The following is a 24975-nucleotide window of genomic DNA, read 5'->3' as shown; positions in this document are numbered from 1 at the left end:
AAGGCATTAGCACGCCCACTATGTCTTGGCGTGCGATCGCACTGTGTATGCAGACGCCCACCAGCTTGTTTTTAAGACGCCCACTTGCGCACATCATCTCCAGGAAGTGTATGCAACCATCGGCAACATAGAGCACCATCGGATGCATACGCAGCGCGCTTGTGGTCGACCATACCCTGCCGCAAGCACTGCGAGCGGTTCAGTGTAAAATTCAGCCAAGTGACGTGTACCATGACGCTGCCTCTGAAACGGCGTTAAGACGCGTGTGCAGAATGCAAACAATCGGCTGGCTGCGTGCGAACGCATCCAAGCGAGTGGGTCTGAATCAGGCCCTGAGATCAATGATAAAGAATCCAGCGTGGTTTACAAAGCCATTAGAGTTGCGTTTCGCAATGTCTGACAATGCCAGTCCAAGAAATATGGTGTGCCCAGCTGCCAATATTGATCACACCTCGTCACTTATGGACAGTTAAGGATAGACTCAATATGTACGTCTCCAGCTAAGCACGCCTGCCATGTTGTCGCTGTATGTATACTAAGATCTCTTTTATATTTATATTAGGAACCAAGAAACTCGAGTGCATATTGTCCAATGGAAGCGGCCGGCGAGTAATACAGAGTAACCTGAATTATCCATTCAGTGTTGTGGCATACGCCAATCATTTCTATCACACGGACTGGAGGAAGTAAGACCCATATCAGTTATTTGCCCCTTAGTAGTTTGGTGGTTATATAAAAGAGTTACTAGACCAGTGTTGGCTAACCTTGACACTCCAGCTGTTATGGAACTACATAACCCAGCATGCACTGCTACAGTTTTGCTATTAGGGCATGCTAAAACTGTGGCAGGGCATGCTGGGATATATAGTTCCACAACAGCCGGAGTGTCAAGGTTAGCCAACACTGTACTAGACTGTGGTGGTAATGATGCTACGTCCACATTAAATGGAATACTATTGGTGGAACGGAGATGGGAAAGGACGTAGGAATAGGGGAAGCCTGACGGGCAGCACAGGATCAGGCAGCACTAAAGGCAAATCATATCCCAGGATGCAGTAACATGTGCATGGTATATAGCCTCATTATCACAGGGAACAGATGGGTGACGTCACAAAGAGATCAGAAAGACTTTGCTTGTTTATATTGGGGGAAAAGGCACCTTACAGGAGACATCATTAATATGTAGCAATATACACAAGGTCAATACAAATATGTGTCTAATGCTCCGTGCCAAGCACCATACAGAGAAGGGGGACGGTTCACTCAGCAAATGTAAAGCGGATCAGACACGGGAGTTGGTGTATATGGCAAATACTGGTAGGAGACATTGGCCCTGGTGCAGGGATAGCAGTAAAGTTGGCGTATGTTGCTCGCTAACTGCGGGCACAGATAAAATGTGTACATGCAGGGTTTTACGTATGGTATTTGCCCCACCACCTCAGCTGTAAGTGTAGATGCTGTGCATCGCCTGTACGTGCGCAACCCCAGTTCTACAGCACGCGCAGGGGAAAGACGCTCAATATGTGAATTACAACAGGGGAACGTTCAGCTTCACACCAGCTCCATCGTGTGGATGACTGTTCGGGAAAGAATTGAGTTTTCTCCTGATGAGAGGAATCCTGGGGGGTTTTGCTTTGTCCTTCTCTGGATCTATGTAATTAGAATTTACAGTCAGGTGCATAAATATTGGGACATTGACAGAATTCTCATATTTTGGCCTCTATTCACCACCACAATGGCTTTGAAATGAAACAAACAAACAAGATGTGCTTTAACTGCAGACTTTCAGATTTAATTTGAGGGTAATTACATCCAAATCAGGTGAACGGTGTCGGAATTACAATGGTTTCTATATGTGCCTCCCACTTTTTAAGGGGCCAAAAGTAATGGGACTATCAACTCAAAAGCTATTTCATGGATAGGTGTGGGCTATTCCCTCGTTATTTCATTATCAATTAAGCAGGTAAAAGGTCTGGAGTTGATTCTAGGTGTGACATTTGCATTTGGAATCAGTTGCTGTCGACTCTCAATATGAGATCCAAAGAGCTGTCACTATCAGTGAAGCAAGCCATCATTAGGCTGAAAAAACAAAACAAACCCATCAGAGAGAGAGCAAAAACATTAGGTGTGGCCAAATCAACTGTTTGGAACATTCTTAAAAAGAAAGAACGCATCGGAGAGCTCAGCAACACCAAAAGACCCGGAAGACCACGAAAACAACTGTGGTGGATGACAGAATTATTTCCCTGGTGAAGAAAAACCCCTTCACAACAGTTTGCCAAATCAAGAACACTCTCCAGGAGGTAGATGTATATGTGTCAAAGTCAACAATCAAGAGAAGACTTCACAAGAGTGAATATAGAGGGTTCACCATAAGATGTAAACCATTGGTGAGCCACAAAAACAGGAAGACCAGATTAGAGTTTGCCAAACAACATCTAAAAAAGCCATTACAGTTCTGGAACAACAGCCTATGGCCAGATGAGACAAAGATCAACTTGTACCAGAGTGATGGGAAGAGAAGAGTATGGAGAAGGAAAGGAACTGCTCATGATCCAAAACATACCACCTCATCAGTGAAGCATGGTGGTGGTAGTGTCATGGCGTGGGCATGTATGGCTGCCAATGGAACTGGTTCCCTTGTATTTATTGATGATGTGACTGCTGACAAAAGCAGCAGAATGAATTCTGAAGTGTTTCGGGCAATATTATATGCTCATATTCAGTCAAATGCTGTAGAACTCATTGGACAGCGCTTCACAGTGCAGATGGACAATGACCCGAAGCATACTGCAAAAACAACCAAAGAGTTTTTTTAAGGCTAAAAAGTGGAATGTTATGCAATGGCCAAGTCAATCCCCTGACCTGAATCCGATTGAGCATGCATTTCACTTGATGAAGACAAAACTGAAGGGAAAATGCCCCAAGAACAAGCAGGAACTGAAGACATTTGCAGTAGAGGCCTGTCAGAGCATCACCAGGGATGAAACCCAGCGTCTGGTGATGTCTATGCGTTCCAGACTTCAGGCTGTAATTGCCTGTAAAGGATTTGCAACAAAGTATTAAAAAGTGAAAGTTAGATTTAGGATTATTTAGTTTGTCCTATTACTTTTGGCCCCTTAAAAAGTGGGAGGCACATATAGAAACCGTTGTAATTCCTACACCGTTCACCTGATTTGGATGTAATTACCCTCAAATTAAATCTGAAAGTCTGCAGGTAAATCACATCTTGTTTGTTTCATTTCAAAGCCATTGTGGTGGTGAATAGAGGCCAAAATATGAGAATTCTGTCAATGTCCCAATATTTATGCACCTGACTGTATAAAAGGAATGAACAGGTTTTTTTTTTTTGCCCTCTTTACTGTATAAATAAGTATTTATAGCCTTTCCTGGGATGACATTATAGCTATACTCACTGTGCTTGGTTGAGTCCCTGGTCCCTCATTTTATGTGAGTGAACGGGGGGGGAGACTGACTGCTGTGTCCTTAATGGAACCGTGGATAAGTCGTCTCTGTGGAGGAAAATAATCTTTGCTGCCAAACCCTCAGTCTTAGGTTTCCTAGATCTTAATAGTAGCTCTTTTATATTAGACAACTGGTATATTAGGTTGTGTGTCTACGTACCTGTGAGTGATGTAAAAAAGCTCAGAGTTATTCCCTAAGCTTTAGCAATTCATCACTGGGAAACACCAGGAAGCCTCATACAGCAGGTGCTCTCTCCCTCCCACTCCCCTGCCATTAGCCATCTCCCGATGTCCACAGGTAATCAGTGAGTCTGCGTATCCGGAGATGAGGTATGAGGCAGCACTCCTATACCGCTCTGGTTATTAGACACACAGACTGTGACAGTGGTGGGGAAGCTATAGTACAGGTAATCAGTGTTCCTAGAGATGAGGTGTGAGGCAGCACTCCTATACCGCTCTGGTTATTAGACACACAGGCTGTGACAGTGGTGGGGAAGCTATAGTACAGGTAATCAGTGTTCCTAGAGATGAGGTGTGAGGCAGCACTCCTATACCGCTCTGGTTATTAGACACACAGACTGTGACAGTGGTGGGGAAGCTATAGTACAGGTAATCAGTGTTCCTAGAGATGAGGTGTGAGGCAGCACTCCTATACCGCTCTGGTTATTAGACACACAGACTGTGACAGTGGTGGGGAAGCTATAGTACAGGTAATCAGTGTTCCTAGAGATGAGGTGTGAGGCAGCACTCCTATACCGCTCTGGTTATTAGACACACAGACTGTGACAGTGGTGGGGAAGCTATAGTACAGGTAATCAGTGTTCCTAGAGATGAGGTGTGAGGCAGCACTCCTATACCGCTCTGGTTATTAGACACACAGGCTGTGACAGTGGTGGGGAATCTATAGTACAGGTAATCAGTGTTCCTAGAGATGAGGTGTGAGGCAGCACTCCTATACCGCTCTGGTTATTAGACACACAGGCTGTGACAGTGGTGGGGAAGCTATAGTACAGGTAATCAGTGTTCCTAGAGATGAGGTGTGAGGCAGCACTCCTATACCGCTCTGGTTATTAGACACACAGGCTGTGACAGTGGTGGGGAATCTATAGTACAGGAAGAAACCTCATTAAGTAACCAGGAATAAGTAAATGTTGACCTCACTTGTTCTGTTTTGGAGTGAATAGAACACAGGGATGGTACATGCAGCATTTTATTTTAGTATTACAATAAATTATATATATATATATAAATTATACAGTTCAGCTTCCTCATGATCCCAGGCATCATATAAAACACAAATGTAAGTTAAGTGGGGGTTTGCACAGTCCCCTTGAGGTGTTATTGCCCAGACTAATATAGCAGTTTGGTAATTGTGGGCTGAGACTCTGCCTATCTGTGCCATCATTCACAGTCTGCGGCATGTAAGGCTGCGGGGTCAGAGGTAAACAATGGCGCTATGCCAGTTACTGCCTGGCCTACAATCGGTATGAATGTAACACATGACTATCAGCACTGACCCGCGGGTCCCGTTTCATGGCTCTGTCTGTTTGCAGAGACGGCGTTCTATCGGTGAATAAGGAGAGCGGTGAGATTACAGAGGAGTACCTCCCCGAGCAGCGATCACATCTGTATGGAATAACAGCGGTTTATCCTTATTGCCCTTCTGGTGAGTGTGCCGATGTCATCTATGTACACAACAGGTTCTACCACACTTCTATTTACTCTGATGCCATGTATTGTTTTCTTGCTGGTGGCTGCCTCAGACATTGCCAATCCAATATAATACCATAAGGAAGACCCATCTCTCTCATGACAAACACTTAGGGTGTGTACACACGGAACAATAACTGTGTATGCAACGAACGACCAACGTAACAATAACGATATCGACCATACATGCATGCAGGCCAACCTGGACGATATTGTTATGTCTCTATAGGGATCCGCGATCGTTGTCGCTGATTATGGTTCCGTGTGTACCCAGCATAACACCGTTATTACTGATGATGCCTTATAATGGAATCTGTTTGGTCAGAATGAGGATACCCAATGCTGGTAAAGGTTGCCTGTTATATGGCAGATCTATCCTGTGTGACTAAGTGTTAGGCAGGCATTTATATTGGGAAAAAGTTTAAAACTTCATTCTCTCATTCTCTTGGTAGACAGTGGAACTTTGTGGCGTAGGGTCTGGGCCTGCTCTCCCCATCTCTATATCTCTTAGGAGCATCTTAGCAAGTTTTCAATGGGTTTATTCTTCACTTCTCAATTGCACTGGCAACTCAACAGCCATGGAGGTGTTGGGATGCTAGAATCGGGCTTGTGAGCTGCAGCCCCTGGAGGGGGAATCTGTCACTGCCATAGCAGGTTGGGACCAGGACCCCTGTGCCCCCAGCACATGAGTAGTGATTGGTGCAGGTTAGTGTCATCTCTCTTGATGGAAAGAATAGGCGCAATCAGCATCAGTGCCTGCACAGGAGTAGGCACAGACTCTACAGTACTTGGGGAAAGTAGGTGGTCAGATGGGGGCTGTCCAGCGTCGGATTTAGACCTCATAGGGCCCTAGTCAAGATGTCCGTTTTGGGCCCCCCTCTCTCAAACAATCCATAGCACTATATTCATTCATGTCAATGTACAGCACCCTGAAGAAAAGGTCCACGGCGGCCTTGTAACATTGGCTATGCACTTGATACTTGCGAAACTTCCCAAATTTGGCCCCGCTGATTGCCCCCTCTACACCTCTCACTGCCGGTACATTCCCTATCACACTGCCCTCTCACTGTCAGTACATTCCATATCAGTGACTCGCTGCCCTCTCACTGTCAGTACATTCCATATCACACTGCCCTCTCACTGCCAGTACATTCCATATCACACTGCCCTCTCACTGCCAGTACTTTCCCTATCACACTGCCATCATACTGCCCTCTCACTGTCAGTACATTCCATATCACACTGCCAGTACATTCCATATCACACTGCCCTCTCACTGCCAGTACTTTCCCTATCACACTGCCCTCTCACTGTCAGTACATTCCATATCACACTGCCAGTACATTCCCTATCACACTGCCATCATACTGCCCTCTCACTGTCAGTACATTCCATATCACACTGCCCTCTCACTGCCAGTACATTCCATATCACACTGCCCTCTCACTGCCAGTACATTCCCTATCACACTGACCTCTCACTGCCAGTACTTTCCCTATCACACTGCCATCATACTGCCCTCTCACTGTCAGTACATTCCATATCACACTGCCCTCTCACTGCCAGTACATTCCATATCACACTGCCATCATACTGCCCTCACTGCCAGTACATTCCATATCACACTGCCCTCTCACTGCCAGTACATTCCATATCACACTGCCAGTACATTCCATATCACACTGCCCTCTCACTGCCAGTACTTTCCCTATCACACTGCCCTCTCACTGCCAGTACATTCCCTATCACACTGCCCTCTCACTGCCAGTACATTCCATATCACACTGCCCTCTCACTGCCAGTACATTCCCTGTCACACTGCCCTCTCACTGCCAGTACATTCCCTATCACACTGCCCTCTCACTGCCAGTACATTCCCTATCACACTGCCCTCTCACTGCCAGTACATTCCCTATCACACTGCCCTCTCACTGCCAGTACATTCCATATCACACTGCCCTCTCACTGCCAGTACATTCCATATCACACTGCCCTCTCACTGCCAGTACTTTCCCTATCACACTGCCATCATACTGCCCTCTCACTGTCAGTACATTCCATATCACACTGCCAGTACATTCCCTATCACACTGCCCTCTCACTGCCAGTACATTCCATATCACACTGCCCTTTCACTGCCAGTACATTCCATATCACACTGCCCTCTCACTGCCAGTACATTCCATATCACACTGCCAGTACATTCCATATCACACTGCCCTCTCACTGCCAGTACATTCCATATCACACTGCCCTCTCACTGCCAGTACATTCCATATCACACTGCCCTCTCACTGCCAGTACATTCAGTTTTATTGCACAGCTGGGTATGGCCGAGTGAGTGACTGGCGTGTGACTCTCTAGTCACACCCTTTCCTGTAACTCCGCCCCCTAATCCTTCCCCGTGCTGCTGGTACGTATCAAAGTCCATTCAATTTTCGGGAAATCTTCCTGTCCCCCAATGTCCTGACATGGGGGATCACTATGGGTAACCCTGATTTGGGCTGCCGAAGGTAGTCAGGGTTTTTAATAGCTGCAGCAGGTACATAAATGCGGCTTTAGAAGAAGGGGTGAAGAATAGCACTTGGGACAAGTTATTTTTTTCCCAAAAAAAAACAACATTTGGGGTACATGAAAATGGGTGCAAGCATATTTTTAAGTCCCTAAAGTCATTTTTTTTTTTTAATTCCTCAAAAATGCACCTGCACCGCACTCTAGAAAACAACTGCCACATATTTGGGAACCCCCCGCCTGAATTAATTTCGCTAGTTTAAAACTTTTTTTCATCCCCAAAATTAAAGTACATTTTTTGGGGTGTCAGGATTTTTTTTTACACTGATTACTTTTAGGGGACATTAGAAAGGCTGCAGGCTATTTTTTTTTTATTCTGCACTCCTAAACCCCAATTCTGCACTTTTTTCGCCATGTATTAGATTGTTAAAAAACAGGGATAAGTTTTCACCAAGACTTTTTGCACCGGCACAGTCTTTGAAATTGAATACAGGGATAATTGAAACAGGCGAGAATGACATCATTGGCGATAAATTATCTGCTTTTCGCAGCCTAATTGAATACCCCCCTCCCTTAGACTACTGTAACCTCCCTCTTCCATCTACTGTTAATGCTGCTGCTAGTCTCATTTTCATCTCCTAGCGTACTGCCTCTGCGACCTGCATCACTGGCTCTTTATCTTGCTCACAATCCAGCTCAAACACCATACTCATGATAGCTACTGTGAAATCTTGGTGTACCATGTACAGTGCTGCGAACACTGGTGCCTTTACACTGGTGCCTTTACCTACAGTACTCAGTCAACAAAAATAGACCAGATTGCAGCACACAACATAAACTCTCTACATGTGTTTGCAGGAAGGAAATGAAGCCACAAAGAGCAATGACCAAAAACAGCTTTAGAGGAATCCCCTCTCCCTTCTCCTCCTGACTCCATTAAAAAGGATCAAGAAGCTGAAGGAATGACACAAATACTACTTATAAACCACAATGACAACTCAACAAATTTCCTTGCAAAAAAAAAAAAAGAAAACAAAAAAAAAAAGAAGTGTAAAGTTTTTTTTACCTCAATTTTTACTACTGTATTTTTTAAAATAAATGTGTTTACCTGTAAAGATTAATAAGATGCGTCCATTAACCTGTTTTGCTGCAGAGAGATTGAGGCATTGTTTAAAAATATAGTAATAATTCTCTCAGGCCAGAGGTTAATTTTAAAGCTGTATTATTGCGTTTACTTAACTTGATTTTAATGGTGCCGATTTGTTTTTTATATCTCTTAATATGTAGTTTTCAATTTATATATTAAAACAAGAGGTCTACTGTGAAATAGCGAACTGTATATGGCCCGTGTTCTTCTACCCATGCCAAAAACCAAGCTATTAGCAATAAACTGTATACATCCACATTGCATTAGTCTGTGTGCCATGAAACTTCACAGTTAATTCAATAAAAACTTTTTTTTTATTTTAAAATGCTGCGTTTGTCATTAATGGGTGGGAAGTCTGGGTCACAGCTGCTCACATATAACCCTTACAGAAGGATACACAACTCTCCAGGTATGCAGGGACCTTGCCAAAATGTAGTGCTCATTACACAGACCTCTTTCAGGTGATTTAACACTGATACAAAATCAGCAGCCATTAGCAGTCCTTCTCTGGAATAATGATCAGAGACTTCAGGGGCCGCATCTAACGAATCTGTTCTTATTTCAGACTTTGTCTGGGAAACAGCGTGAATAAAGTCTCTACTTAGGGCAGGGAACCTTTTTTTTTCTGCCCAGGGCCATTTTGATATATAGAACATTTGCGGGCCCGGTGCAGGCCACGTCCCCTCTGTGACATCACATGGGGGCGTGGCCACAATCACCAGTGATTACAGCAATGCGCAGAGCATCCTGAGGATGCTCCGGGGAGCTGTAAGGACGCTCCAGGGGGCACAGCTGCTTAGATTCTGGCTGCATGGTGCCATTCTAGGCACCCTGCTAGCCAGATGAGAATAGAAAAAAGCTCCGAGGGCCAGACCAAAATGATTCCGTGGGCCTTATACGGCCCCCGGGCGGCCTGAGGTTCCCCCATTCCTAATTTAGGGCTTAGGTCGACAGCCACTTGCAATAGGAGCCCAAGCAGTTACCATATAGCCGCCCAAGCTACACTCTACTTCTGGGGCAGGCAAAAGGATTCACTCCCTCAAAAAGTGAGAGCCCCCTCCAAGATAATCACTGGAATAGATCAGTTACCTCACATTGTACAGAACATAAACACAGTCCACCATCATCACCACTAATAATGTACCAGAAAACTGACCGATCAGACTTTATCTCAGGAGGAGTTTTATTTTCACGTTTATACAGAAAGGGAACGCCGCATGCTGGGCTGTTATGGGAACAGGTGGACGAGACAGACGTCGGCTCTCATCTCCCCACTTTTCCCAGTCTGTGGTCAGTCTTGGGATCGGCAATAATTGCCTGAACGGCGACAATGGCTTCATTAATCTTAGTCTGAAGTTCCCGGAGTTCTTCCACGTGAAGTAATCGGAGGATCCTAGCAGCATCATTTAATACGGCATCTAATAAAACATACAGGACAAGGGTTAGCGGGGCTGGCCGGCTTCCTATTTATAGCCAGTTACAGGCCCTCCTGCTGCGTTTACTTAGCCCAGTGCAAAAATGCCCAGAGAAGTGTTACATAAGAAAACTATGTATGTATGTGAGCAGGAAAAGGTATTACATGCACTGTCCTGAGATAAGACTTCTCTACAGTCTTCCCTCTAATCTCCAGCTTTCTGTAATATCCCAGGGCAACAAAATACGTGTCAGCTTTTATCCACTCTAACAACTACAAAAGCACAGATGACGTCCACAGTCCATCCCCCATTAACGGGGCCCATTCTCACCCAGGGATCACTATTAACAACAACGGGGCCCGTTCTCACCCAGGGATCACTAGTAACAACAACGGGGTATCTTCTCACACAGGGATCACTATTAACAACAACGGGGCATCTTCTCACACAGGGATCACTATTAACAACAACGGGGCATCTTCTCACACAGGGATCACTATTAATAATGGGGTATGTTCTCAAACAGGAATCACTATTAACAACAACGGGGCATCTTCTCACACAGGGATCACTATTAACAACAACGGGGCATCTTCTCACACAGGGATCACTATTAATAATGGGGTATGTTCTCAAACAGGGAACACTATTAACAACAACGGGGTATGTTCTCACAAACAGGGATCACTATTACCCCGTTGTTGTTATGTTCTCACACAGGGATCACTATTAATAATGGGGTATGTTCTCAAACAGGGAACACTATTAACAACAACGGGGTATGTTCTCACAAACAGGGATCACTATTACCCCGTTGTTGTTATGTTCTCACACAGGGATCACTATTAATAATGGGGTATGTTCTCAAACAGGAATCACTATTAACAACAACGGGGCATCTTCTCACACAGGGATCACTATTAACAACAACGGGGCATCTTCTCACACAGGGATCACTATTAACAACAACGGGGTATGTTCTCAAACAGGGATCACTATTAACAACAACGGGGTATGTTCTCACAAACAGGGATCACTATTACCCCGTTGTTATGTTCTCACACAGGGATCACTATTAACAACAACGGGGTATGTTCTCAAACAGGAATCACTATTAACAACAACGGGGCATCTTCTCACACAGGGATCACTATTAACAACAACGGGGTATCTTCTCAAACAGGGATCACTATTAACAACAACATGGTATGTTCTCAAACAGGGATCACTATTAACAACGGGGCATCTTCTCAAACAGGGATCACTATTAACAACAACGGGGCATCTTCTCACACAGGGATCACTATTAACAACAACGGGGCATCTTCTCACACAGGGATCACTATTAACAACAACGGGGCATCTTCTCACACAGGGATCACTATTAATAATGGGGTATGTTCTCAAACAGGAATCACTATTAACAACAACGGGGTATGTTCTCACACAGGGATCACTATTAACAACAACGGGGCATCTTCTCACACAGGGATCACTATTAACAACAACGGGGCATCTTCTCACACAGGGATCACTATTAATAATGGGGTATGTTCTCACAAACAGGGATCACTATTACCCCGTTGTTGTTATGTTCTCACACAGGGATCACTATTAATAATGGGGTATGTTCTCAAACAGGGATCACTATTAACAACAACGGGGTATGTTCTCAAACAGGGATCACTATTACCCCGTTGTTGTTATGTTCTCACACAGGGATCACTATTAATAATGGGGTATGTTCTCAAACAGGGATCACTATTAACAACAACGGGGTATGTTCTCAAACAGGGATCACTATTAACAACAACGGGGTATGTTCTCACAAACAGGGATCACTATTAACAACAACGGGGTATGTTCTCACACAGGGATCACTATTAACAACAACGGGGCATCTTCTCACACAGGGATCACTATTAACAACAACGGGGTATGTTCTCAAACAGGAATCACTATTAACAACAACGGGGCATCTTCTCACACAGGGATCACTATTAACAACAACGGGGCATCTTCTCACACAGGGATCACTATTAACAACAACGGGGTATGTTCTCAAACAGGAATCACTATTAACAACAACGGGGCATCTTCTCACACAGGGATCACTATTAATAATGGGGTATGTTCTCAAACAGGGATCACTTAACAACAACGGGGTATGTTCTCAAACAGGGATCACTATTAACAACAACGGGGCATCTTCTCACACAGGGATCACTAACAACAACGGGGCATCTTCTCAAACAGGGATCAATATTAACAACAACGGGGCATCTCACACAGGGATCACTATTAACAACAACGGGGTATGTTCTCAAACAGGGATCACTATTAACAACAACGGGGTATGTTCTCACAAACAGGGATCACTATTACCCCGTTGTTGTTATGTTCTCACACAGGGATCACTATTAACAACAACGGGGTATGTTCTCAAACAGGAATCACTATTAACAACAACAGGGCATCTTCTCACACAGGGATCACTAACAACAACGGGGCATCTTCTCAAACAGGGATCAATATTAACAACAACGGGGCATCTCACACAGGGATCACTATTAACAACAACGGGGCATGTTCTCACACAGGGATCACTATTAACAACAACGGGGCATCTTCTCACACAGGGATCACTATTAATAATGGGGTATGTTCTCAAACAGGGATCACTATTAACAACGGGGTATGTTCTCAAACAGGGATCACTATTAACAACAACGGGGTATGTTCTCAAACAGGGACCACTATTAACAACAACGGGGCATGTTCTCACACAGGGATCACTATTAACAACAACGGGGCATGTTCTCACACAGGGATCACTATTAACAACAACGGGGCATGTTCTCACACAGGGATCACTATTAACAACAACGGGGTATGTTCTCAAACAGGGACCACTATTAACAACAACGGGGCATGTTCTCACACAGGGATCACTATTAACAACAACGGGGCATGTTCTCACACAGGGATCACTATTAACAACAACGGGGTATGTTCTCAAACAGGGACCACTTGATAACGGGGTATGTTCTCAAACAGGGATCACTATTAACAACAACGGGGCATGTTCTCAAACAGGAATCACTATTAACAACGGGGCATCTTCTCACACAGGGATCACTATTAAGAATGGGGTATGTTCTCAAACACGGACCACTTGATAACGGGGCATCTTCTCACACAGGGATCACTATTAACAACGGGGTATGTTCTCACATAGGGATCAGTATTAATAACAGGACCCGTTCTCTCACAGGGATCATGGATAGATGCGACTTATTGAATCTTACCTCCAGTGTCAAATCCAAGTGTGTGTTTATCCAGGGAAACCGGGAGACCCTATAATGAAAACCAAATCTGTTATAGGATGAGCACTTCTCTACAGTCATTTGTGAAAAGAACATTTTCGTACATGTTATAAAAAAATAAATAAAAAAAGATTTAAGCCTATTGTAGGACACTGGGAACACATTGTAGGTATAGAGGGTGCTGCCAGGGAACTAATCATTTACGTGTAACCAAACCTTATAGGATAGAGCAGAACAAACGAGGAGAAGAACCTCCCAAAGCATTGGGACAGGGGTTAATAGCTGGGCGAACATTTCCAGATCTCTAACACACAACCACTGGGAATGGCGGATGCCAGACAGATCTAACTAGAAAAACAGGACTTTGTTCCGTCACAGACTCTCCATATAGAAGATAGATCCACGGATTGATGTAAAACAGATGCTTTGCTATAAAGGAAGAATTCCCATTGTGGGGACTTAGGAGCTCATTCAGACCTGCTCGCTAGAGGCGTTCGCTCGCACACTGCGTATGCAAATCCAGCACACGCCCAGCAAGGCAGGCGATCACACGGCAAGGCATTAGCATGCCCACTATGTCTTGGCGTGCGATCACTGTGTATGCAGACGCCCACCAGCCATTCATAAGACGCCCACTTGCGCACGTCATCTCCTGGAAGTGCATGAAACCATCGGTACATCGAGCACCATCGGATGCAATCGCAGCGCTTGAGGTTGACTATACCCTGCCGCTAGCACTGCGATCACTTCAGTGTGTATTTCAACAAAGTGACGTGTACTATGACGCTGCCTTTTAATTATGCACGCCTCTGAAACGGGGTTGAGGCATGCCTGCGTTCGCACCTCCACTCCCCCATTTCTAGTGGACTGCCCCTGTCACCACCCACAACCTGCTTCCCCTGTCACTCACTCTGCTGGGCTGTCTATGCGCAGCGAGCGAACGCATCCCGATCTCTCGCACTGGTTTGCGCATGTGCAGATTCCAATTATTGGCCAGCTACAAGCGATCGCGTCCTAGCGAGCGGGTCTGAATCAGCTCCTTAGGAAGCAATGACATTAATTTGCATAAGAGTGAACACATCAACGTGATTGGTTGGCAGAGCTTTGCCGATGGTTTTAGGTGACACAATCTTACAATACATCACCCAGTTGGGTGGAATGAATAAGTCGCTCTGCTTACCCATTACACAGTACAAAGACAAAGATGGTCTCTGCCGCCTCTCCGATACCACCCTTACGGCCTGGCCCGTGTGCACGTAGCTGAGAATATGTTACAACTGCACAGGCACGAAAATGTATAAAGACTTGTGCGACGCACGCATGACAGTATCAACGACGCTGCTACGATGGAGACACAAATGTTGTGGAATAGTGATGGGCGTTACTGGGTGGTGACTGGCTAGTGGTGCACGCAAAAATGTCGTTCTGTGGGGGCAATATGAGAGTATTGCGTGTGTCTCATCGCAAGTGGGTGTGTACACAGACGCACTGGCATAGGAGGCTATAGTCGGACAGAAACTGCACCTGGCATGGTGCGACCGATCTAGGACGCACCAAATCGGTATTACAGTGTGCATGAGCGCTAGAAGTGGGCGTCTCAGTCATTGCACATTCGGCTGCATGGAGTTTGAATGTCGCTACAAATAAATAAACTCGCAGACGGGCTGCCGCCAATACCGGCTGCTGCGCCAGACTCGTGTCTCCCACACAGACACACCATGACTGAGCAACCATTGAAACAACCCGTTTCTTCATGATCTACAGCCGCCCAAGAATCTCTATGTAATAAAAGTTCTATTTACAGAATACTTATGCTGGGAATACACTATACAATTATCAGGGGGATCCGCCCAATAATTGTAGTGCGGGTGACCGAGGGTAAAATATCGATCGGACATGCCCGTCGGCCGTCAAACATTTCCCCTGTTCTTTCCCAGGAAAAGAACGGGAAAAGGTCTTCTACCCGGGGGCGGAGCTCAGATATCGGGACCAATACACAGAGATATCGCGCAGTGTATGCCCACGATATATCTGCTGGATGCCAGATAAAAAGGTCCGTCGGTCTGCCCGGCATTTTATCTGGCAATATGTTAACTTGGCTGTTTTCAATCAGACACATGAACAACAAAACGACGCTCTGAGAAAAACTCACCTCTTTTGTGCTATTAGATTTGGCCACAGCTTCTGGAGACAATCGTTCCTGGACTAGAATTCGTATCGCCTGTATTGCGAAATGCGACAGACTTTACAAACAGTCAGAGGATGGTACAGTACAGTGTGATTTTGTTTAGTACACACAAAAAAATAAAAAAAGTGTTGCATCTATAATGTTTATTCTACCTCTCATTTTATGAAAACGATTAACTTTGACATCTGTTACTTGTCGCATACTCATGACAACGGCAGTCATTCTGAGGGCTGCGCCAAAGCATTGAGTGGTTTGGATTGAACTCTTCTCCCCACCAAGTTTAGATCTGATAACTAGGCCAGACGTCATTTGTCCAATAAGACTGGATCTCGTGCGTTTTTGTACTTCGGGTCATTTATAAGCAATCCAGAAACACAAGTTATTTCCAGAAAAATGACGATCTACCTTGTTTTCTTTTCAGATCCAAACTTGCTGGGATAAAAAACTGCTCATTGGTTCACTAGGAACTAGAGACATCACAACACACGCCAAGTTCCTAGATGTACAGTAGTATAAATACTGGACCCGCCCACAAAATGGCTGCCTCCAGTATAGGTGGGTGGGCACACTAACTATTCACCTTTATTAAGCACATATATTAATGTCTGTAATATTACTAGTGCATTATAAAAAGGAAAATCATATGCCCCACTTGTTACTTAAAAAGGCTATTAGACACCTTTGGTCCCCTCTCAGCCACAGAATGGCTCGGTGACTAGTAATATCCTAATGAAGTGACTAGTGGGTGAGAAGACTGAAGAGCGGATCTTACTTTGATCATCACCAGGTAGTTGTCGTGTCTCTGGATCTGCAGGAGGTTCGCTAAAGCCATTACACCAGCTTTGAAATCTGGATTGGCCACTATAGAGGAAACAGAGCAAATGTAAGTTTCACAGCCTAGAACCAAATATACATCCAAGTACAGGACTTATAGTGCAGAAATCAGCGCTTTGCACTTTGGACCCATAAATTGGAATTTTTAATGAAAAAAGAGGGCAGGAAAATGTCCCGTACCATCCAAGTTTATCAGCGGCTCCGCATTCTTTGTGACCTCGGCATTGATCGGCTTTGCGTTCTGGTATTTTGCAGCTGCAGAAGAAGGAGAAATAGTCACTTTTCTGTGCAGTGAAATTACGCAAATCTAAAACGATGTTTTACGAAGTCAGTATAATGTATAACGGTTCAGCATACACCAGCCCCTAATTGTTGTTTTATAAAACTTCAATATCTCCCCTACTAATGTAACATGTATAGATGTGTCCATATAGATCTTTGCTGCAGTGGTGCTGATAAGCCCCTCCCGATACGCCAGGTCCCGTGAGACTCTGCTAGGGCCGGGCAGCTTGGTTTTTTATCAGAAAATGTGTTTAAGTCACAATGCGATGAATCTAGGACACACCAGGAGACTCTGCTGATCAATTTCATATTTGTCTGAGTCCCTGACTCTGTATACGAAGTGCTACAATGTAACGGCCGCAGGTTCTTTCATTCCAAGTTCCGTTGTGGTTCATATACGGACTCAGGTGCACACAGATATACAGGTGTCACATATCACATTACTCAGCGCAGTCTCCCATATACAGACTCAGGAGCACACAGATATACAGGTGTCACATATCACATTACTCAGCGCAGTCTCCCATATACAGACTCAGGAGCACACAGATATACAGGTATCACATATCACATTACTCAGCGCAGTCTCCCATATACAGACTCAGGAGCACACAGATATACAGGTGTCACATATCACATTACTCAGCGCAGTCTCCCATATACAGACTCAGGAGCACACAGATATACAGGTATCACATATCACATTACTCAGCACAGTCTCCTATATACAGACTCAGGAGCACACAGATATACAGGTGTCACATATCACATTACTCAGCGCAGTCTCCCATATACAGACTCAGGAGCGCACATATACAGGTGTCACATATCACATTACTCAGCGCAGTCTCCCATATACAGACTCAGGAGCACACAGATATACAGGTGTCACATATCACATACTCAGCACAGTCTCCCATATACAGACTCAGGAGCACACAGATATACAGGTGTCACATATCACATTACTTAGTACAGTCTCCCATATACAGACTCAGGAGCACACAGATAACAAAAGGTAAGTTCTTACCATATCTCTTGTTATCTCTGTTTCTACAAAGTCCATAGGGTCCACAGGGTTGACCTTGGAGTATAAGCTGGATCTGGATCCACAGGCACCACGCAGTTAAAGCTTTGCTGCTCCCAGGATGCACTTGGGTCCATCCTCCTCTATACCCCGCCCCCGAGCCACAGCACCTCAGTTGGTAAGCAGCCAAGGCCGGAGGAGGAGACTAAAACAGAGAGAAGGAAGACTGGAACACACAAGAAACCATACTCACAGAAATGGGATACGGAAAACTTGTGACCAGCAACACAGCCCATATGAAGCAAAGTGCGTCAGGGCGGGCGCCCTGTGGACCCTATGGACTTCGTAGAAACAGAGATAACAAAGGTAAGTTCTTACCATATCTCTTGCTTTCTACTTCAGGGTCCATATTGGGGTCCACAGGGTTGACCTTGGGGATGTCCTAAAGCAGTTCAACTAAGGGCGGGGACGCTCCTGTGCTGAAAGGAGAACCCGGCGCCCAAAGGATGCATCCTGAGAGGCGAAGGTGTCAAACGCATAGAACCTCAAAAACGTCTGAATTGAAGACCAAGTGGCCGCCTTACACAGCTGAACAGCAGAGGCGCCACATCTAGCAGCCCAAGAGGGACCCACAGAATGAGTGGAATGAGCCTTAACAGAGGCTGGCACAGGTAAACCCTCCTGTGCATAAGCCTCACAAATAACGGAACAAAGCCAACGGGCTAACGTTTGTTTGTTGGCAGGCCAACCCCTCTTGTGAAAACCAAAAAGAGGACAAACAATGAATCAGACTTCATAACCGAAGCAGTCCGGTCCACATAGATTCTAAGCGCACGGACTACATCTAAGGAAGCGTCACTAGCTGAAAGATCAGGCGACTGAAAAGCTGGCACAACAAGTTCCTGATTGATGTGGAACTTGGAGACCACTTTAGGCAAAAACTCAGGACGAGTGCGGAGCACCGCTCTGTCCGGGTGAAAAATCAGAAAAGGAGGGCGACAGGAAAGCGCCCCCAATTCTGACACCCTCCTGAGAGAAGCAATTGCCAGGAGAAAAACGGTCTTAAACGTCAGCCACTTGAGTTTCACTGACTCAAGAGGCTCAAAAGGAGGACCCTGCAGGACCCGTAGCACCACTGCCAAGTCCCAAGGAGCAACAGGAGGCACGAAGGGAGGCTGGATCCTGAGAACACCTTGGAAAAAGGTGTGAACATCAGGCAGTGTAGCAATCCGTCGTTGGAACCACACGGACAAAGCGGACACATGAACCTTCAGAGAGTCAAGGCGTAAGCAGAGGTCCAAACCTGATTGAAGAAACTCCCAAGATTCTAGAAACTCGGAACACCTGAGGATCATAGTTTCTGGACTTGCACCACTGAAAATAAGTGCGCCACACCCTGTGGTAAATCCGTGCGGAAGCAGGCTTGCATGCCCTGAGCATGGTACCAATAACCGAACTGGAGAAGCCCCGAGACTTCAAGACGGCTGTCTCAAGAGCCACGCCGTCAAAGACAGCCGACCCAGATCCGGGTACAGGCAGGGCCCTTGAGACAACAGGTCCCGACGCTGAGGAAGAAGGTACGGAGCGTCAAAGGAGAGGCTCCTCAGATCGGAGTACCAAGGACGTCTGGGCCACGCCAGAGCCACCAGCACGAGCGTGCCGCCGTCCTGCTTGAATTTCCGCAGGACCCGAGGAAGTAGGGATATCGGTGGAAACAGATACGCCAGGTGAAACGGCCATTTCACCGACAGCGCGTCCACCAGACATGCGCCTGCGTCTCTTGTCCTTGATCCGTAAACGGGCAACTTGTGATTGTGACGGGAGGCCATCAAGTCCAGATACGGCAGCCCCCATCTGTCCTCGAGTAGCTGAAACACCTCTGGGTGAAGCGACCATTCCCCGGGATGCACGTTGTGACGGCTGAGGAAGTCCGCCTCCCAATTGAGGACTCCGGGGATGGAGACCGCCGAGAGATCGCTGGAATGTGGCACTCCGCCCAAGCAAGGATGCGAGACACCTCCGACATCACTGCCCAACCGCGAGTTCCTCCTTGGTGGTTGATATATGCCACCGTGGTGGCGTTGTCGGACTGCACCTGAACCGCCCTTCCGTGAAGAGCGGGGCCAGACGACTGCAGGGCCCTGTATACTGCCTGCAGTTCCAGGATGTTGATGGGGAGAAGTGCTTCTTCTGCAGACCAACGACCCTGAAGCGACAATGAGCCGGTCACTGCCCCCCAACCCCGGAGACTGGCATCCGTCGTGAGCAGGACGCAGTCCGGGATCCAAAAGGGGCGCCCCTCGACCAGATGAGCTGTCTGAAGCCACCAAGCCAAAGACTGCCGAACCTCCGGGGACAACACCAGCATCTGAGAGCGGATCCGGTGAGGTAACCTGTTCCATTCCGATAGAATCAGCCCCTGCAGGGGCCGGGAATTCCACCATGTCGAATGTCGACACCATGGACCCCAGAACTCTCATAGCCGAATGGACCGACAGGCGGCAACTGCTCAGGCAACTGTGTATCCGCAGCTGTATTGAGGAGACCTTCTCCGGAGTCAGGAAGATCCTTTGCTGACGAGAATCCAGCAGGGCTCCCAAATGAACCATCCGCTGTGATGGAATCAGGGAGGACTTTCTCCAATTTATCAACCACCCGTGCGCTTGCAGGCAAGCGATCGTCAGGTGGAGATGTTGAAGCAGTACCTCCGGGAAGCTCGCCAGCAAAAGGAGGTCGTCCAGATACGGCAACAGCCGTACATTCTGGTTCCGAAGATGTGCGGCCATGACTGCCATAACCTTTGTGAATACCCTCGGTACCGTGGAGCAGCCAAAGGGTAGCGCCCGAAACTGATAATGATGCTGAAGGATAGCGAACCTCAGATACCGCTGGTGCGAAGCTGCTATCGGAACATGGAGGTAGGCGTCCTGGATATCCAGGGACACCATGTAATCCCCAGGTTCCATCGCCAGAATGATGGAACGTAACGTTTCCATCCTGAATTTGGGAACTCTTAGGAATTTGGTCAGAGACTTCAAATTGAGGATAGGGCGATGAGAACCATTGGGTTTCTGCACCAGAAACAGAGAAGAATAGTACCCTGTCCCTCGTTGTGATTGAGGAAAGGGAACAATGACCCCTGCTTTCAGCAAGGACTCTATAGCCTCCTGAATCTGTAAAGCCTTGGTCTTGTCCTGAGAAGGACTCGTGCAGAAAAACTGGTGGGGCAGTCTGTGCCGAAAAGACAGGGCGTACCCCTGGGAGACCACTTTTCGAACCCAGGCATCCGTGGTGGTATTGTGCCAGCACTGGGCAAATTGAAGAAGTCGGCCTCCCACTCTGGGGTCCCCCAGAGGGAGGCCCGTCCCATCAGGCAGAAGGTTTATCTTCCTGCTTGGAAGAAGGGCGCCTGGCACTCAAGGCCTGCTTCTTGTGCTTAGAAGCGGCCTTGGTCGCCGACTGCCTCGGGAAGGACTGACCTTTGGCCTTGCCCTGAACCCGAAAGGATCGAACGGCAGAGCTCCGTACTTTGGTAGGTGCAGAAGCCGAAGGGAGGAAGGCTGATTTAGACTTAGCCAGAGTATCCACTATTTTATCCAAGTCTGGACCAAAAAGCAACTCTCCATTAAAAGGTAAGGCCTCCAGGCCCTTTTTGGAGTCTGCGTCAGCTCTCCAAGACCGCAGCCACAAGGACCGACGCGCCGACACAGCTGCAGCCGACACCCAAGAGGTCAGCAGGCTTGCATCCAACGATGCTTCCCAATGTAGGAAGCCGCATCCCTCATTTGTCCTATCAACGCTCTCTGGATATCCGGAGCATCATCCGGAAAGGTATCCTCCAAAGCATTGGCCCAGCTCTCCATGGCCTTAGCCACCCAAGAGATGGCCATGGACGGACAGGCCACAGCCCCAGAGAGAGAGTAGATAGACTTTAAACAAGTCTCTACTTTTCTGTCCGTGGGATCCTTCAGGGAGGAGATAGACGGTAAATGCAACGTAGCGCTTTTAATTAAGCGGGTGACATGGGAATCCACAGCAGGCGGAGTTTCCCATTTCCTGCAATGAGCCTCACGAAAAGCATAGTTGGAAGCAAACCGTTTCTGCGGTTGGAATCTCTTGCTGGGCAACTGCCAGGCCCCCGCCATATGATCCGTCAACTGGTCGGACAGGGGAAAAACAGTCGAAGCTACTTTGGCCTTTTTAAAATTAGGGTCCTTTGACCTGGGAGCCGGCGCATCCTCCTCTATATGAAGGATGGCCCGCACCGCCCTAACCAATGCCGGCACATTAATGGAGGACTTAGCCTCCACCTCCTGGGCCCCGGCGTCAGAGTCCTCATGGATCTCTCCGTCATCCGAAGACACGTCCGTGTCCGTGAACTGCGCAGCTAGTGAAGCCGGAACGGGTCGCTTGGACGCCTTTGGGGGCAAATCACTGTGCAACATTGACTGAAAAAACGATGACGAGGCCGCCAGGCTTTGAACAGAGCTGGAGAGGACATCTACCCAGGGAGGGGGTACCGTCTGAGGATACCCCTGAAAGGGTACCATTGACTGCTGCGTCACCGTGGGAGACTGCACGTATACAGGCAATCCCGCATAAGGACCCACAGTTTGAGACCCGGGAGAAGACTGCACCAGATGCGTAACACCCGGGGAACGGGGGATGGTAGGCTGGGGCAACGCCCTACAAGGGACCGCAGTCGGGACCGCAAGCCGGACCACGATAGTCGCCAGCACTGTGTAAACATCGCCCAAGGAGGATCCTGCGCCACCGGGGGTTTAGAGGGACCAGGTACCAGCTGGCACCGCCCGCACAGACTGTCCTGAGACAAATCCACCCCATCAACCCCTGCCGAACAGCACCGGCAGGAAAACAACACAGGAGCCACGGAGCGCTCCTTCTCCTCATCAGACATGACACAATAACTTTGCAATAAAAGTGTATCACCGAAAAAAGGTGAGGCGTATAACACCTGCGCACTCCCACGTATGCAACACAAACAGCCCACAATATGGTACTGTGTAGCACACCGCTGTATGTGACGAACCTCACCAATACGTAGATCTATATAAGTGAGGTACACAGAAAGAACACCCCTCCCCCACGCACCCGCGGGCTGTAGGAGAAGGAAAGGGATAGGTATAAGCTGACAGTCAGAATAAATTAGCACAGACAGGCAGCACTAGCAAAAGTCACATACCATGCAGGAAGTTATACTCACTGCACCTTCAGCTACAATCAACCTCCCAGATTCAGTGTCTGGGAGGGCTATAGCGCTGCGAACACTGTCCTTTAGCAGGGGAGAGGTACGCAGGGGGACCGGTCCACTTGATACCGCCTGGGAGTTCTGCGTTGCTGCCACTGAGAAGATGGCTGCCGGAGAGCTCTGAGGAGGAGTGGCCGAGAGATAACAGCCCAGCGACGCCAGCACGCATGAGAGAAGGCGCGCTGGGCTGAGGGGAGGAGCCGCTAAACCAGGGAAGGCTGCCTCCCCTGCTAGTGATTAATCCCAGGGACGCTGGTCCCTTCCAGCAATTACTCCCTGGTGGTCCAGCAGTCACGCGGGGTATTCCTTTGCAGGGGGAGCCCGCCGCCGCTACTAGCGCCGCCGGTCTGTCCCCAGAGACCGGCGGCTAAAGACTGCATTTTTATCCCCCGTGCACAGCGCAGAGCGCTGCACGCGGCTTACCTGGCCCCGTGCGTCCGGCAGCAGTCAGTGGGAGGTCCCGGAGCCACGCTAGTACTGACTCCGGGGTCCCACTGCGATCCCCAGATCAGTACTGGCGTTGCAGCGCCAGCGGGGCTGTTGGAGCGGCAGCGTGGACGTCCAGATGGACAGTCTTATGCTGCCGCTCTGAAGATAGTAAAAATAAATAAATAAAATCTTCTTTTAAAAATAAAAATAAAGCTATGGGGCTGTTTATGCACCCCCACTGCCCAGGGTGACCCGACTCTGGCCGGGCACCAACTAAAACTGAGGTGCTGTGGCTCGGGGGCGGGGTATAGAGGAGGACGGACCCAAGTGCATCCTGGGAGCAGCAAAGCTTTAACTGCGTGGTGCCCGTGGATCCAGATCCACCTATACCCCAAGGTCAACCCTGTGGACCCCCTATGGACCCTGAAGTAGAAATACAGGTGTCACATATCCCCATTACTCAGCGCAGTCTCCCATATACAGACTCAGGAGCACACAGATATACAGGTGTCACATATCACATTACTCAGCACAGTCTCCTATATACAGACTCAGGAGCACACAGATATACAGGTGTCACATATCCCATTACTCAGCGCAGTCTCCCATATACAGACTCAGGAGCACACAGATATACAGGTGTCACATATCCCATTACTCAGCGCAGTCTCCCATATACAGACTCAGGAGCACACAGATATACAGGTGTCACATATCACATTACTCAGCACAGTCTCCTATATACAGACTCAGGAGCACACAGATATACAGGTGTCACATATCACATTACTCAGCACAGTCTCCCATATACAGACTCAGGAGCACACAGATATACAGGTGTCACATATCACATTACTCAGCGCAGTCTCCCATATACAGACTCAGGAGCACACAGACATACAGGTATCACATTACTCAGCACAGTCTCCTATATACAGACTCAGGAGCACACAGATATACAGGTGTCACATATCACATTACTCAGCACAATGTCGCATCACATTACAACTTAAGCGCATTTTCAGTGAAAAAAAAAGATGCAAAAAAACAAACGCCCACCGCTAGCAGAGGCTCACGGGACCTGGTGGCTTACTCACGCCAGGCAAGTCGCACTACGTGGCGTATTGAGGCTAGATGTACGAGGGCACCTCTGTATTAATGTTTCTCTGAGCCCACTGGAATATACTGTAGGGTGTGCATCTAGAAGGATGAGGCTCTTTAAATTGTACACGTCTGTTGCTCCTCCCCCTCTATACCCCCGAGCCTGCATGACCTCCGTTATGTGTAAGAAAGCAGCATAACTGGAGAAAGAGGAACAAACAAGGAGGAGGAGACAAAACATTAAGGGGAACAATGGACTCAGAAAAGAACCT

The 24975-nt window shown here is 47.4% G+C and overlaps 2 protein-coding genes across 2 annotated transcripts in view; one reads left to right on the top strand and one right to left on the bottom strand.

Annotated features, from left to right (window-relative positions):
• Positions 1 to 9157, top strand: part of NID2 (nidogen 2) — a 72229-nt gene extending 63072 nt beyond the window's left edge. Inside the window, exons 20-22 of the mRNA XM_088444167.1 lie at positions 563 to 686; positions 5018 to 5130; positions 8544 to 9157. Of these exons, the coding sequence (XP_088300293.1) occupies positions 563 to 686; positions 5018 to 5130; positions 8544 to 8554 (248 nt within the window). The 3' untranslated portion in view covers positions 8555 to 9157. The remainder of the gene's footprint in view (positions 1 to 562; positions 687 to 5017; positions 5131 to 8543) is intronic.
• An 834-nt stretch (positions 9158 to 9991) lies between these two features.
• The window catches only part of RTRAF (RNA transcription, translation and transport factor), a 34708-nt gene continuing 19724 nt past the window's right edge, over positions 9992 to 24975 (bottom strand). The window contains exons 4-8 of the mRNA XM_088444168.1: positions 16776 to 16850; positions 16534 to 16622; positions 15726 to 15794; positions 13556 to 13604; positions 9992 to 10250 (exon numbers count right to left, since the gene is read on the bottom strand). Of these exons, the coding sequence (XP_088300294.1) occupies positions 10096 to 10250; positions 13556 to 13604; positions 15726 to 15794; positions 16534 to 16622; positions 16776 to 16850 (437 nt within the window). The 3' untranslated portion in view covers positions 9992 to 10095. The remainder of the gene's footprint in view (positions 10251 to 13555; positions 13605 to 15725; positions 15795 to 16533; positions 16623 to 16775; positions 16851 to 24975) is intronic.

The sequence above is a fragment of the Taudactylus pleione genome, unplaced genomic scaffold (genome assembly GCF_031769625.1).
Source record: "Taudactylus pleione unplaced genomic scaffold, aTauple2 ptg000350l, whole genome shotgun sequence".
In the NCBI taxonomy this organism is placed as follows: Eukaryota; Metazoa; Chordata; class Amphibia; order Anura; family Myobatrachidae; genus Taudactylus; species Taudactylus pleione.
The sequence above is the reverse complement of the archived record's forward strand: the minus strand, read 5'-3'. Positions and strand labels throughout refer to the sequence as shown.